Source organism: Pterocles gutturalis, unplaced genomic scaffold, assembly GCF_000699245.1.
Source record: "Pterocles gutturalis isolate BGI_N339 unplaced genomic scaffold, ASM69924v1 scaffold21833, whole genome shotgun sequence".
In the NCBI taxonomy this organism is placed as follows: Eukaryota; Metazoa; Chordata; class Aves; order Pterocliformes; family Pteroclidae; genus Pterocles; species Pterocles gutturalis.
Genome location: NW_010118641.1, coordinates 24,920 through 41,156, shown reverse-complemented (window position 1 = coordinate 41,156; position 16,237 = coordinate 24,920). Strand labels below are relative to the sequence as shown.

Below are 16,237 nucleotides of genomic sequence, written 5' to 3'. Positions count from 1 at the left end.
ACGGCGCCGAGGAGGATCCCGCCGCCGCTTTCCTGGCTCAGCAGGAGAACGAAATCGCGGGCATCGAGAACGACGAGGGCTACAGCATCCTGGAGAGCGGCGAGGTGCCGGAGGTGCTGCAGGTTCCGGAGGGCCTCGACTCAGGTGCGCGCGGAGGGACGGCGGGCCCCGCTCCACCGTCCCTTCCTATGGCGGGGGCACCTGCGGAGGGAGGCGTGGTGCCCCCCGGCGGGGGCCTGGCGGGCTTCGCAGCTTCCCTTCTCCCTTAGAGGCCGCGGGGCCGGGAGGGGGCGGTGCCGGGGGGCCTCGCCTCGGCTTTCTGCCCCGAGCACATGTCGCCGGTGAGCGGGACCTGGCTGTCTGGGGATGGTCCCAGGATTAGGTCTGGGCCGTACAGGCATGTTGTCTTCGTCGTCCTGGATGTGCTCTGCCATGTGTAAGTTCTTTCTCTTCTCTCTCAGGCCGGGTGGTGTTAGTAGTTTGTGTCTCCTAAAGACCAGGCTTGCTGAAGTGTAGCCTGTTGAGAACACTGCGGAGTAACTGATCTCATGTAATCCAGGAGCCTGTCTGAAATTAAGGTCTACTGAAATCAGGACAAGTCACTATGTCATGTTCTGCCACTTGTGTTTCCCTCTTCAGAGGCAATGATATTAGTCTTAAAGTATGCTAGCAGTTGAGCTAATGTTTAATTTTTCTAAACCTCTAGTCTTTGTTCCTTGGTAACCTTTGTACTCAATGTAAGAAAACTGATACTGCAGAACACACTGTTACATTTAGAGTAGGGTGGCTACGTATGTTGGGACTAGAGGTCAGCGTGTTTTCAGTTAGTCTAATGGTAGCTAAAGCAGCCCTGAACGAGCACTTGTGATTATGGATGGTTTGGGCTTTTTAACTGAAGTGGAAAGGAGTTGTGAATGTAGTATGATGCTGCACTTACCTGATGTTCCAACACTCTAGGAAGACTTTGCTTGTGCTTATCACTGGCTCCATAGGAACATACTTTGCTCTCATGTGACATTCCTTGGTTGCTTCAGGAAGATGCTTGTGTAGGAAGATGCTAATTTCTTCAGATTAAACTGAATAACTTTTCTCCCCAGTTCACTGTTAGAACATCTTTAGACGCCTTCATTATGCAACATGATTTCTGAAATTACTGGCCTATATTATGTATGAGGATGCAGGTTAACAGTATCTCTTGCAATAAAGCCCGACTAGGTAAACTGTGTAATGTGACACTATTGCTTCCAGTGCTTATTTAGTGGTAGCGCAGCCCTACCTAAGGTCAGCCCATTCATGAAGTTGAAAACATACGGACTACATACTTCATGTAAAAAGGGTGTTTACAGGGGAGTAACTTGCTCAGGCACTAGAACATTGTTATCAGAACACTATCTTGTTTTGATGTCAGACATGACTTCTGTATTCTATATATAATGCAGAAATAGACACAGTGGACACCTCCCCTCTTACTGTCAGGAGACAGAGACACGTGTTATGCCTTTTGTGGTCTTTACATTCCAAACAGGCTCATTCCAAACAGAACATTAAAGTAGCTGTTTGAGGATGAATTTCTCTGGCCTTTCTCACAGAATGCTAGAGCCACCTAGATCCATACCTTCTCTACATGGATGCAATATGACTATTGCAGAGTGATTCCTTATCAAAAAGTCAACTTGTTAAATACTTCTAGATTGGCTTGATATGTAAAAGTAGTTCTTAAGCTGCTTTTCAAGAGTTTTTTTTTCTCAGGTCACGTAGGTTCGCTTGTCGTGGAATGCAAAACTTATTGGAGAACTTTCTGTAGAAAGAGGGTCATAAAATAATGAATATGGTAATATTAGCTAAGGATCTGAGAAGTCTACATGTGATGTTTATGTCATCTTGCTTTCTTGTGTCCACTGGGATTGCATTTATGCTCTGGCCTGTTAAATAGGCATAGCAGATTGTGTTTGGGGACTTTTGGTCGTCCTGTTTTTTGATTGAAGTTCCGTTTGTTGATGGTCAGACCCTGCACTCACTCCCTCCTTGTTAAAAAGTGCAGACTGCAGCAGTGCAAAATGTACTGGTTCAGGCGTGGTGACAAATGAACTAAGGACTTCTGTTGCAATTTGTTTGAGCTTTCTTATCATCTGATCGGTATTCTAACAAATATCAGACAGTCTCTAGTGCATGTTAGTTTATCAAACGGTTTTGTAATTTAAGTTAAATGGGTGAATTTTTATGTAAATCCTTAAGGATCATGATCAGGAATTTGTAGTTTTACTTTTTTTGACTGTAACGTATTTGAACTCCTTATTTACAGGTCTGTTGGATAAGTTTTCTTTCTATATACTAGGCCAAAAGTCGTAACTCAGGCATCTCTCAAGTTTGAAGATCTTAATTTCACATACTGTGAGAAGCAGTCACCAGCTTCTTGAAATACACTTGTAAGAAACATCGTGTTTCATGCAAGAAACAGCTTTTATATTGCAGCTTCTTAGAAAAGGTTAGACATGGACAGTAGTAAACTCCATGAACTGTTAATATCAGGAAACTGATACTAGTGTATATTTCTGTTAATTGTAGTAATGCTGGATTTGGGTGAGTGTGGGGGGAATGACAGAATGTTGCTAAGCTCATGTGTCTCACTTCAGCATAAATTCATATTGCCGTGGTCAGGGTTGTAATTTTTTGATATGTATTTTTTGAATTTGCTATGCAATCAGTATTCAGAGCACTATAAGGTTGGACTGAGAAAGGTATAATAAAGGGTTGGTGTCTGTTTAACTTGTATTTGCTGCCTTGTGGTGATACTGCATTATGAAGCTCATGGTAGAAAACCCTATTTTTCTGTTTACAAGAGGATATTGTATCTATTGGGAGGTTACAGAAGCTCTGATGGCGCAGCATTATGGCAGAGGAAGATGCGGTCTAGTACTAGCCTATTGATTATATTGAGAATGAGGGAACTCTTAACGGGTTTTGGTATGACAGCAGGTTGGCACTAAAACACGGGAAAGAAGCACTCTTCCTGACTTGCTTGCCTTTATTTTGCACACAGATATGAGAATGAGTTATGGCTAGAAAAACCTTTTTTTCCTCAGTTTCTTGCATAACCATCTAAACAAAAACTTTGGAGAAGATTCTTTTTTCTCATCCTCTTGCAGATGAGAGGTAGGTGAAGGGGAAGTGTGGTCTGTGCCCAAAAGAAAAAGGATGGGAAACAAGGCCTTGAGTGGTGAAATTACTTAACCTTATGCCACAGTATATTAAAGTTGGTTTGTTCTTCTTTGCTTTAACTATAGCTACTACTTCATGCAAAGTAACAATGAAGAAGTAGAGTACTTACTGTTTAAAAGAGATGCTGAAAGTAGCTCATAAATATACTTCAATGTGACCATACATAAAAGCTAATTTCTTCTTCATGAGGCTACTGTCCAAAGCACAGCTAGATAGGAGGACCTAATCCATGTGTTAGGAAACGGTTGGACTTGTGTTAGAAGAGCTACCTCTGCAGAGTCCTGCCTCTGACTGTTCTGATAGCAGTCATCTTCTGCATTGAGAGTAAGACTTCAGAGATGCTAGTGAGCAGGCCTAAGCAAACTTCCTTTTATGCCAAGCAGTACCGAGTCTGGTATTAACGCAAGTAGTTGCCTTCAGAGTAGTTGATCATCATTGTGATAAGTCTCTGAAGCCATATGTTGTCTTGTAGGACTGAAGTGACATAATTGTTGTTGTATTTATCTTCAAGCTACCCAGCCCTTTCTTTCATGAGCTGTAGTACATGTAAAAGGCACTGATTCTCGCTGTCTGTTTCTGGCAAGCTTGATGTTTTCTTTCCTCCATGAATGCAAAGTAACTGATATGGCGTATCCTCTCCAAACCCTTCCAGTCTCTGAAAACTATCTGTGTTGTGGTATGGAAGTTCATTATTACCCTATTGTCAGCATGTGTTATGGAATTGTAGATGTTTGGACTTGTTCTTTGCAACAGTATCCTTAGAAATAAAGTTTTATCTTAAGTTCAGAAGCAAACACTAAGGAATATGGGTCATTGCTAACTAGAATAGTTCCAAATGTTAACTTAAGGAGCTTCAAGATGCAATACTGTGATAGAATTGTATGGACTTGGAAGCCAGTAGAGAGCTGTCATTGTTCATGGCTGATGAAAACATGATTATAGCAGTAAAAGTATTTGGGCTTTTTCTGTGGGGAGTCAAGTATGAAACAACATGTTTCTGTGGACAAAGAAACCTGATACACAACTGGCATTGATTACTGAGGTGAAGGCTGGCAAGAAGATAGTTTTTCTACACTTCATACTGAATTATACAAACACTGAGACAGAAGAGCTGAAATGAGAGACTATTGTTCTGGTTCCAGTTAGCATACTTGTATTGGCATATGACGGCATGCTGGTCCAGTGCCATTTCATCTTCTGCTTGCAGTATGCTCAGATGGCGTGCTGATTCTGCATCTTAATCATAAATTCTAGGGAGTTAAAACAGATGGGAAGTTTGTTTTAATACCTTTAATGCATCTGACCTGGGTGCTCTCTGGAAACACTTAGCTCTGTGCCAATTCACGGTGGTTTCCATGTAGAAGAAAAGTGGCCCTAAGACAAACACATCTGTTTGGTCTCAGGCACAGTTGTCAGCAATGATGTTGTTCCTTTTACTTCAGCAGCCTGAGTACTGAAGACCTTAATGAATGTTTTTTGGTATAACAAGAAAACTTAATCATATTGTCACAGTTCTTGAACACTTATTAGCCCTGTCATGTAGCTGGTGAGTCAGTGCTCCCAAGGCATCTCTCATATGAAACAACTGCCTTCTTTCCAGAGATGAGAACTGCATATATTTAAAGGCTAGCCACTCTTGGGTGTTATAGCAATAAACTTGTCTCAGGTTTGATTGTGTGAATGTGTGGATTACTCTCTCTGCTCTTCCCACATAGGCAGAGTGGGCACCTGGCTTAATCAAGCTGTTAATGTCAATATGAGTTACAGGCCCTGGTTTAGCTTTAATTCCAGCCTTATCAAAACAAGGTGAACAGCTGCAGCATGTGGATGCAGTGCAGACGGGCTTAAATTGAAGGAGAATGAAGTGTAAGCATGTTTTCTTTGTGGGTTTTAGTTTTCATAAACCTGTTCAGTAGAACTGTTCTTTGTAGCTGTAACTGCCCAAGTTGGTGTGTGTGCAGTGGTCTCTACAAATCTGCTTTGAGGGAGCTTCCAGATTGATGTTAAGTGATGCACAGGGTGGCTACTGTGAAGCAGACAGATGCTATCAGCTCTATGTGCTGCTCAAGCCAGTTATTGGCTCTTGTAACTTGCAGAGGAGTAGCAATCAGACAAGCAGCTACCATCTTTCAGATATAGGAGTCTAGTTATAAAATATTGGGCTCTTGTAACTGAAAAACTAGTTTTTGTTAACTTGAGTCTTCCCTTACTGAAGATAGTAACTACATGCTTGGAGACTAGTATCTTCCGACTTAACTACCATGTTAGAGCTGATGACTTTACAGTCTTCTACCTAATACAGTTAATGGTTGCTATTCGGGGCTCAGGGATAAGGAGTTAATGATATTTGCTTAGTTCCCTAATAAAAGAGTATGAAGAGCTTCCTCTGTGCTGTTAACACTAGCATGAAACTGGGGCATTGTTTTGCCAATCGACGGGGTTAGCAAAAAGGACACAGGCATCAAATTAAAAAAAAAAGTAAACTTATTTTTACTTATTTTCCTCATTATTTTATCGCTTTAAACTTAATACAGAGAAAGCAAAGCAAGATAAGGTAAAGCAGCAAAATAATAAGTGAACTACAATAGCAAGCATAAAATAAGGTAAGGCGCCTAAGCGTTTCTACATAGAGTTAGCGATAGTGATTAAGAAGGATACATCACCAATTGCCCTATTAATACATTACCATCATCCAGATCCGCAGTCCTTGGGGAGCCCATTTACAGTGAGGATTTGGAGAGTTCCTCCCAGCAACCGTGAAGTCTCTATACAGTGCGTCCACTGTATAGAGGAGGCTTCCAAATTTCCCTGCAAACGGCCCCCGCTTTTATACAGTTAAATAAACAACTTTATATCTTAAGCTGTGAAAAACATCTGGTGTGGTTTTTTTTTTCCTCGTTAACTTTTTCCCTGCTTGGCCAGAACCTGAAAAAAAGTTAAGAAGAAGTAAAGGTGCCTGGTTATCTTTGATTATGTGTCTCTAAACAAAGCTGTCAGCACCTGTTACATTCTTTTACCTGGAGGTCTGTTTGTTTGAGATAGGTATGTCTCTTTTTGGTGAGTGGGGCTACTGTTACACTCCTATTATTTTACTGCAAGCGTTACAGCAATGCTCTATAAGCATTACAACAAAAGCTTTTATAAATTGACATATATTCATAAGGTAGTACCTTGCATATGTGATATATATAATACATATTAGGTATATTGTTAGGTTGTGAAGTTTATGTAGAGGTCAGCTTTGGTTCAGGGCCTCACTGCTCAGGCCCTAGTATTTCAGGCATACATAGCCACAAAGAAATAGAGGATACAGCAACATAATGCTCTTAGTTCTAGGTGAATTAGCTATCTTATTTAAGAAGGTGGTGCAAAATAACTTGATTTTCTGCTTACTATTGGGTGATTTTGGTACAGTCTCTTCTTTCATTGAAAGTATCAAGTGTATTAACATGGTAGAAATACTTCTGTGTGATAAGTTTATCCATGGTAGCATTATGGGTGAGACAAAGGTAGTAACATGACTTGTTATATTGTGCAGGCATATGTTATGCAGCACTGTTCCAGAGAGATGCCTTGCTGAGATTTATCAGCTTTTGAAAATCTTGGTGTTTTTTGCGTAGTCTGGGGTTTTAAGTAGTTTCACAAACTGAAATGTTTGTCTCACAACTGATGTATGTTCCGTATGGCTGTGTCCTAGCTGATCCTGTTCCTGATGCTCCTGCCAGTGTCACTTCAGAGGGAATAATGCTGCAGCTGAAGTAGGAACCTACCAAACATGTAATCACAGAAGGCAGCAGAAAGGTGATTGTGCTAGGAATGCTAGCCGTATCTTTTGAGCTGATTACGAATTAGGAGGTAACAAAACTAGGATAAGAATTATTAAGTGTTGCCTGCAGAGTTATAAATCTTCTAGGTAGAGAGTAAAACAGTTAAGTCACGCTTCTTAACTTCTGAACAGTTGTCTAGTAGTCAGTTTCTAAGACAGGGAGGAGAAAGTGGGAATAACTTTAGAGCACTGTCTGTAGCAGTTTCTCAGCAGCATCAGCTCTGCTTAGGTAGTCTGAAGCATGATCTCGTGAAGAGGAAATGACCTTGTATTACTGGTTCTGCAGAATAATGGCTCACTTGGTTTGTGCCTGTCAGGAAAAGTGTGGAGATAAGGAAGTGACCCTGCAGGGTATCATTTGCATAACTCCCACATTAGATACTCTAGTAGAGCTTTCTGTACAAGTTACTGAAATCAGTAAATCTGGCTGTTCTGTCTTTTCTCAAATGGTTAAACTACAGTAACTTCTTTACAGGTGCTGTTGATGGAGTGGTTAATGGAGATGTCTATCAGGTAAGATAGAAGTATTCTGTACTTAAAATATGCTGTTCTGCTCTTCATCTAGACTAATACTTCCCATTTTTTGTCTCTAACGTACTTTTATCTCATCTCTGAAGAGGGACTTCTGATTACGCAGCTCATAAAAATGTTAATGCTTTTAATATGCCTCTCTGAACTTAGAGACAACTTAAAGCAGCAGTCCATTTTGAATTACGGCTTCCCAGGAAATAACCAATGTAAGCAGACTGACAGGCCCTGTGGTATGACTTAACATTGACTTGCCACTGACTAGTAAGCTGAAAGCAGTGATTATGTAGTGTAAAGTTCTCTGAATTGCTTGTTCTTTAAGGATAATTCATGTGTCTTTGTCTTACCAAGATGAGTCTTACAAGGAGCTGACTGAAAATGTTTTATACATTATAGTGACATAAAGTTGCATGAAATTAAGCTGCTGGATAAATAGCTCAATCACAGTATGAAAGCGTGTTAGTCAGCCATGGTAATGACAAAAGGAGGAGATGCCTGCTTTATTAGTGTCAGGGAGGAATGAGGCATGCTAAGGCATTCACTGTGTTGTAACTGAATTTCTCACCATTTTGTCTAAGGCATTGTCATTGCCTAGTATCAGAGTTAGCTGCATAGCCCTGATTAAATGAATGCTTGAGAAGGTGGCAGCATATAAGCTATTCCTCCATACAGTTTTAAGTGAACACTGAGCTTTGTGCAGACACAAACAGCTTTCACTGCTGATAACATTTTTATATCTTCACCATTGCTGTGAGATCGATTGGAAAACTGTATCTTACTGGCCCTTTGTGCTTTCTTGTACAACAGAAGATAAATGAAATATCTTGATTTTGCGTTTGCAATTCTAAGTGACCATATGCTTTGGTTGATAGAACTTCTTCTTAATGAGGAAGAAGAGACTGAATGGGCTATATGTAACTTTTAGCTAACTGTAACTAGTTTGGTACTGCAGCTGGCCAGTTAATTTTGTTTTGTATTGAATGGGAAGCCTGGTGCTGTTGCACCAGCCTAGCTCCTTCTCTTTGCATTATTCCCTTCATTGAGGGCTATAGGAGGCCTGAAGAGGGGCAAGACACAGCCAAATCTGTCATTCGCTCCAATCCATCTGGTACTGTGAAGGAGGGGTTTTTCTTAGGTCTGTTAAGAGTAGGGTGAACCAATAAAAGTTGCTGGACTTGGAGTATCCTCTGTGGAAAAAGAACTATATTCATTAGCTTTGCAAGTCTGGTGTATAAATGATAGCCCTATTCATTGCAAGTCTTTCAGCTGTTGCAGAGTAAAAAGTATGCTACTATTCACACTGTTCTGATGCTTAAATGTTGAAATGCCGCTTGTGTACTAAGCTGTATACAGCAATCCAAATTCTGTAATGTCTTTAAAGGACATTGTCTTTTAGTATCTGTTAAGTTCACAAATGTCTCTGAAGTAGACAAGTTACAGAGAATGTTTTAAACTCCTATGCACAAAACTGTAAAAAAAAAAGTTACTTTCTCAGAAAAAATTTAAGGTGAAATGAACTGGAGGATCTCTAGGCCTACAGCTGCATAGTGAGGTGCTAGGCATTGTCTTCTGCTTTCTCCAGGCATAGGGCTCTGGCGCAGTTTGACTTCCCAGTCAACTTGAATTTGTGTTTGATCACTGATTGCTAGAGGCAGTCCTGTACTAATTTGCTTCAATCCTGCTGTAATTTATGGCAAGCCATTTTTCCATGTTAATGGTGGAAATGTGGTATAGCATTAGATAATTGTGTTATGCACTCAGTTCAGAGTCTGATTTTACATAGCTTGCAGGCAGTTATCTGAAATATTCACTTGTTACGTATAAATGACATTACTATTCCTTCCCTTTAAGGAGAGTAATGGTCCAACAGACTCCTATGCTGCCATATCCCAAGCAGATCGACTGCAGTCAGAACCGGAGAGTATTCGTAAGTGGAGAGAAGAGCAAAAGGAGCGCCTGGAGCAACTTGGTAAGGAGGGTGTTTGTTGCAGTAGTGTTCTTGCTTGTGAGCAGCTTAGTGGTAGCTTCTTAAGCAGAATTCTCAACCATGGCTTCTGGCACTTGGGAATCTAACATGCTTCTTGAGTTTGAACAGCGAGTCTTGATGAGTCTTCCAGTAAGCAGACTTAATACTGATGTAGGAGTCAGAAAGCAAGTGGCTCTCTGAACCTTAAGAGTATTCATGTGGTCTGCCCTTTACTCACAAATAAGCTTACAGAAAAGGAACAGCTTTTATCAGCAGAAGAATAAATACTGCAGCCATCAGCACTTTTTTCAGAGGATAAAGATTGCTCATTTTGTAATTGCTGAGGCCATCTGTTGTCACACAGATCTTAATCTATTACTTAAGTAATGGACTAGTAACTAAATAAATACAGCTATGAAATGCAGTGATACTACGTGTGGACAGCTTCTAAGAAGCCTACAAACTGTCAGACTTTGCAGCTACATTAGGGAGGAGGTTTTGCCTGAAATTGTTAGGGCGGAACCTTCTGTACAATGTGATTTTGGATGGAGCTGAGCCTGTCTCTCATCTTCTGGGCTAGTTACAGCAAATGAGCTTGTTGTGAACTATAGGCTGAGTGTGAAAGCATGCTGAGTGCCAGGCTCCATCACATGGTCTAAGCACAGAGGCTTTTCTGAGCTTTGTTCTAGCACTAGCATAGCAAGGTGATTGTTTCTGTTTTTGAACAGTTGTCAGGCCAACAGACTTACTGCATCTGAATTAGTCTACAAATGCCTAACTTAAACTGAAGGACTGTGGACTGTCTCAGTTATGCAGTGCAGGCATTCTGTTTAGCTAATCCTCTGAATGTTCATGGTATTTAGAGTTCTCATGGCCTAAATCAGGAAATCTGCTAACACTTATCTGAGTAGATCAAGAAACTGTCTGCACTAGAGTGCATCCTGAGCCATCATCTGAAATATTAGCAAAAAACCAGCTGGAACAAACATGGCTGACAAATTCTTAAATCTTCAGATGCAAACTCACGAAAGCAGGAAGCAGAATGGAAAGAGAAAGCAATAAAGGAGTTGGAGGAGTGGTATGTGAGGCAAGATGAAAAGCTCCAGAAAACAAAAGCAAGCAACAGGTAAGGTTTCTCCAGCCATCTGAAGAGTTATGGTACTAGATATTAAAGTAATGGGGGAAAGAGGCTAGAATACTTCTAGTGTGTCCTAAGGCACTAGTCCTTCAGATCATTAAAATAACCTCTCCTACTAAGAAATGGGTCTCCAGTGGTAGGCTATATTTTTTTAGTTTTCTTAGAATTTAGATTAAATGTCCAGGAATAGGAAGAGAAAGCAGAATTACTGAAGATTCCTTAAGATACAAAGTTTGAACACATGGCCAGAAAAAGTTTTAGTCTACCCACTTGTTTGCATCCTACTAGCTGTACAGGTCTTCAGAGACTGTAATTACTTACCTTGAGACTAGCAGTCTTACTTGCTATCTTTAGAATACATGGAAGTGGCTTTCTGGTTAGTCTTTGCTACTAGTTATTTTATTAGATATCTTAAAAACTTTGGCTACTTCTGGAAGCATTTGGAAAATAACCTCGGTTCTGCTAGTGAAGAACTAAACTCTAACTTACATTGTGTTTGAGTTGTCTAATTATGGGCCCTGAGGCAGAAACTAATGGCTTGGCTGCTAGTCTAGTTAAGCCCCTTAGGGGTTCCCTGTGGAATTTTGACTTCAAGCTACGTAAAGGTAAATATGATAGTACTGACTTAATACCACTTAGATCTCCACTTCTGACCTAGGGTTGCCAGCATCCAGGTAATCAGGGCTGCTGTATACTTGGGGAACTCACAGAGTTCAAGATGAAGTGTTTTTTTTGACCATTTTTCTTATCGAAATGACCAGCACGCTTGCCTTGAGTAAGTAGAGAGTCCTAGGTAGACTCTGTTTCCTACTAAAGAAACAAGGGAGGCTTACACTTTCTAAAAAAAATACTATGGATTTGACACTTCCATTTACTGAGGTGCAGTATTTTGGTTGGACCAAGAAAGGGAAACAGGATTGACCCTCTTCTTAGTTGGTGACCAGAGCTCATGATACCCCCATAGTTTTATTGTGGCCAGTGTTTTAGTGCAGGGTTTGCATTCTGGAGCAGGGTCCATTTGACAAATGGAGTTAACAGGAGTGTTTGGCATTTTCATCAGCCTGGTGATATCTCTCACCTAATGGTAGTTTCTGTCCACTGGAAGTAGCCTAATGCTAACATGGGACTCTAGTCCTAAACCAGCAGGTCCCAACTTCTAGGATATAGCAGAGCTTTTTTGTTTCCCCTCTGAGTCAGTGGCTTAATTGATAGATTCCATGTGGTAGCTGCTTCCCAGTTACAGTAAGTCTAGGTGATACAAGGTTACTGTGCTTGTTAAAACTGCCTTCAACTGTGTTCTGTACTTCTCATCCTTCTCTCTTTTCTCCTGCCTGCTTGCCTGCCTGTTGGACTACTTGCTACCTAGGGTGGCAGATGAAGCTTTCTACAAACAACCCTTTGCTGACGTGATTGGTTATGTGTATGTTGCTTAACTACTAATTCTGTTTGCTAGTCAGCTAGGTAATAAGGAGGATCAGAAATAGTGCTTAATGTCTGACTTCTGAATATTTCAGGGCAGTATAAGCTAATATAAGTACTTTACTTTTTGGACTGACTGATCTGTAGTATTAAGTGCAGTTTTCCTGGAAGAATCCCATTTACTGCATGTTATACTGCAGAACATCCAGCACTTTCAGTGTAGGTCATAAAGTATACATACCACTGGAATTTTGGTAAAGACTTCTGTAGTCTTTAGATGTAGGGGTTTACAGTTGTTTCCAGGCCAGTAAACACTGCTTAGCAAGCTGCTTTGTTGGGTATGTGGGTTAGTGTCTGCAGTCTTATATGGGTGCTGTATTTAGTCCTAGGCACTTCCACAGAGAAGCAAAATGTTTAACTCTGCATTCTCAGCAATAGGCATTGAGCTCCTGATCTGTGCTCATTTGCCTACATAATAAGAAAAATATTAAACAAATGCTTGCACCTAAAGCTATGCAAGCCAAAGAAGGTGGAATGGAATCACCTGCTGTAAATCAGGGTAGAAGAGGTGCGTGCATATAGAATTAGGGTGCTATCATAGAACAGATGAAAAGTACAAGAAGGTGGTATTGGAAAAATCAGCACTAGCTGCTGGGAGAACATTTAGGTACGGCTCTGCATAGACATTTTGCCAACGTAACGGATCAATGAATACAGCCATGACTTTCAAGCCTCGATGAATGTGCTAGTTTCCACAGGGTGAAAGGATTGCAATGTTCATTGGCTTGTTCATATGTTTTAATTTCTTCCTTTAATTTGTAGACTTGAATTGAAAGATGGCTATATCACAGATTCTAAGGTGACACCTTTAGAAAGTGTATTGGTGAGCCATGTTGTGGCTTTGAGTGCATTAATATCAAAGTGGAATTCATTACCTACGTAACTGTAGGTGGATGTAAACCGAAACTTGTAAAATGATGGAGTTACAGGTGGTGTTTGACTTTTCTGAAGTCTCCTGGAGTTGATTTTGGTGGATTTTTTTTCAATAAAATCCTTATTTTCATATATCCAATGCAAATATGCAGTATAAGTGATGCAGAATAAAACTGGCAGCCTGTTTTCTGAATGTAGGCTAAGCTACTAGTGCATGTTCAGACAGCTGATCATCTGCATTAAATTCATTCTCATTTTCTATATCTGACTTTAAACTTTCTCTCCTTGTTTCTTTTTTTTTCTTCACCTTTAAGCACAAACATAAATCATCCTTGCTACAGCCTAGAACAGTTAAGTAAAAAAATCTTCACTGCCTCTTAAAACTGTCATATCACATAAAGTAGCAGTGTTGTAGTGGCCCTTGTCTTCAGTGGTGTCTGTAACCCTTATCATTCCTGTGAACAGTGCTGAACCTTCATGGGAGAGTCATCTTCATTGCTTTTTCTGTACTGCTTGTTGGCGTAGCTGGATTTGGTTTATCTCTTGATGCTTACTGCTCTTGCACTCAGGCAGCTACCAGGGTCCCACAGTTCACATAAACTGTGTGTGTGTATGTATATATATATATATATGACACATGGAGTATAACCCATGCATTGAAGCATTGCTGTTGGCAGCATAGCAATGCCAAAAGCACACAGCTGGGAAGCCCCTAGCACTAACCTGTACATAATGCACAAAGCCTCCTTAGAGTCTCCTTAGGGTGAGAGCAGGGGAAATGTGTTTATCCTGTGAGCTGACCTCAGATGAGCCATCCCCTCTGCCAAGATACGCTTTAGTCTATAGCACCCACAAGCATGGGATTTATGACTCAAATTCCTTCTGATTCATGCTGCTTCATTAGAACATTGGGAATCATCAGGAGATAGTTTTATGATGGCCTGTAGGCCTTGAGGCTGATTTAAATCCTTAAAAGTAATCTGTTTTAAGACCTGCTTGTACGTACTTGTAAATTTCCAGTTGGCAATTGTTCAATATAATCCATCAAGGGGCAGAGGCTTAACTAGTTAACACTTGAGAATTTATCTGTAAATAAAATGCCTACATAGGAGTACCTTACTTCCTGGCAGTTTGTGTGGTGACTCCCTAGGCAAAGTCTCAATAACTATTCTTAAATCCAAACACCTGTATTCCAACATTTTACACAGCAATCCTCTGCACTGCTTGTGCATAGCATACTACTGCAACCTACTTTCATCTCCAGAGTTGGGGCAGTGGGAGCTTAAGTAGCCATAATGTCCACAAGCAGTTGTCAGATCATGAAACATAAGAAACTGCATCCCATAAGAAGGAAGGAGTGCCTTATGTGTTGAGCATTAATGCAAGGTGCATTGCATTGCTTTTAGGGCAGCTGAAGAAGCCTTTGTGAATGATGCAGAAGACATTTTTCCGGGAACTGAGTGGGAACGTGTGGCTCAGCTCTGTGACTTTAATCCCAAGTCTAATAAGCAGGCAAAAGATGTGTCCCGCATGCGTTCAGTTCTCATCTCACTCAAGCAGGCTACACTGGTTCGCTGAAGGAAAGCAAAATGGAAACACTACAAATGCAATATCTTAACCTTACTCAGAGAAGCTATGTTTGCAGTAATTGGATTAATTGTTTCAGTGTTCTTTTTGGACCAAACCTCATGATGTATCTAGAGCTGATCATTGTTTGATTGCATGTTATGTTTCCTGTCTGTGTCTGAAATGGGAGAACCTCCAGAACTGTAGTCTCTGTGCTGTTGTGCACTGAGATGTCACTTCCCACATTACTGATATTAAAGATTTGTTAAACAGCAAAATGTGTTGACTTTGGATGAATTAAGCTCTTCTGCTCCCTTTTGACAGGGGGTGTTTTAATTGAGTGTGAGCAAACATTTCTCTTAATTGCTAGTGATTTCACCCTGCTGGTGACTGCCCAGCCAGCAATGCTCCTGGTCTCTGAGAGGCTGTCCTACTTGTCTTCATAAGCTTTCTTAAAGCTCTTGAGCGCTTTAGTTTAAAAACTGCTTCCCTATCCAATTTATCACACAAGATAGAAGCTCTAGGAAACTGGAGCAGCAGGCTTGTTAAGGAGCTTATCCCTCTTCTAGCAGAACTGAGGACACTGCCTTCTGCAGGTAAGCAGTTCTGTGTAGCTTTCCGCTGTCACTCCAGCCACAGATCACAGACCTAAAAATATAGTACAGGGCACTGAGTAGTTAAAGCCTTTGATATTCTACTGCATATTCTGTTCTGCTGTGTATTCAATGCTGGCTTCATACATGCAGTCCCATTGTGCAGAGGGTGTTGGGATGGTTTTGAACTTTGTCCCTTGTCCTTACTGACTCTTGCAGACACTGTCTCCCACCAGGGTGGTGGACTGGAGATTGGGAGAGCAAGAGAAAGGAAGACTTACTCTTAACTGCTGCTCATCTACTGGGTTGGAGCTCTATCTGCCAAGGTGGCTGAATTTGAAACAAACTGATCCAGAAAATCTCTGTTCTGCTTCCTTGGCTCTCTAATTTCACCCAGCATTCACAGGGGCTGTATTCTAGCCTTGCTCTGGTAAGACTTACCTCAGCTGTCTATCTTGAAGAATAGTCTGTTCAGTCTCATACATCATTTCACCATTTTTATCAAAGATATAGTAGCTTAACTAATGTGTAGCAGAGTTGCTTTAATAGCTTTTGTGTACAAGCTGGAGGGTTAATTCAGACAGTTTGAAGAGGGTTGCAGATTAAAATTTGCTAAGGTTCAAGGAGTTGCCGCATAGCAACTGTCTTGACTAGCAGCTGTGTCCCTTTGGTGAAGAAGATATTGAATAAATGGTTGCCAGCTGGGCTTCAATAGGACTGTACCTTACTGTTGTCTATAGTGACTGGAGCTACTCTCACGTTTGCAAGTGTATTCAAAAGCTACTGATGAGTGGTGATGAAAGTAGACTATAGGTCTGGAAGCTTAATTCCATGGAAGACTAAAGCAGGAAAATATTTTCAGAACTTCACAGGGATACCACAGGTGAGTTTAATAGGACTGAAGCACAGACCAAATCTGTAGAATACTGATACTCAATCCTGGCCTTGACCAATTACGCATTCACGTTGACTGAAAACTTCTACTCATCCCAAAGCTCTACAAACAAAGGCTTCTAAAATGCATTGGTAATTTAATAAAGAAAAGTCCA

General features: G+C 40.8%; 1 protein-coding gene across 1 annotated transcript; it reads left to right on the top strand.

Moving 5' to 3' along the window:
- Nucleotides 1-5: 5 nt before the first annotated feature.
- Nucleotides 6-14,873, top strand: CLTA (clathrin, light chain A; the record flags this gene model as incomplete). Its single annotated transcript, XM_010076311.1, has 7 exons — nucleotides 6-144; nucleotides 7,521-7,558; nucleotides 9,425-9,542; nucleotides 10,554-10,665; nucleotides 12,044-12,097; nucleotides 13,344-13,379; nucleotides 14,436-14,873. Coding segments are annotated over 7 exons (669 nt in total), but the record flags the coding sequence as incomplete, so codon positions are not given.
- Nucleotides 14,874-16,237: the final 1,364 nt, after the last annotated feature.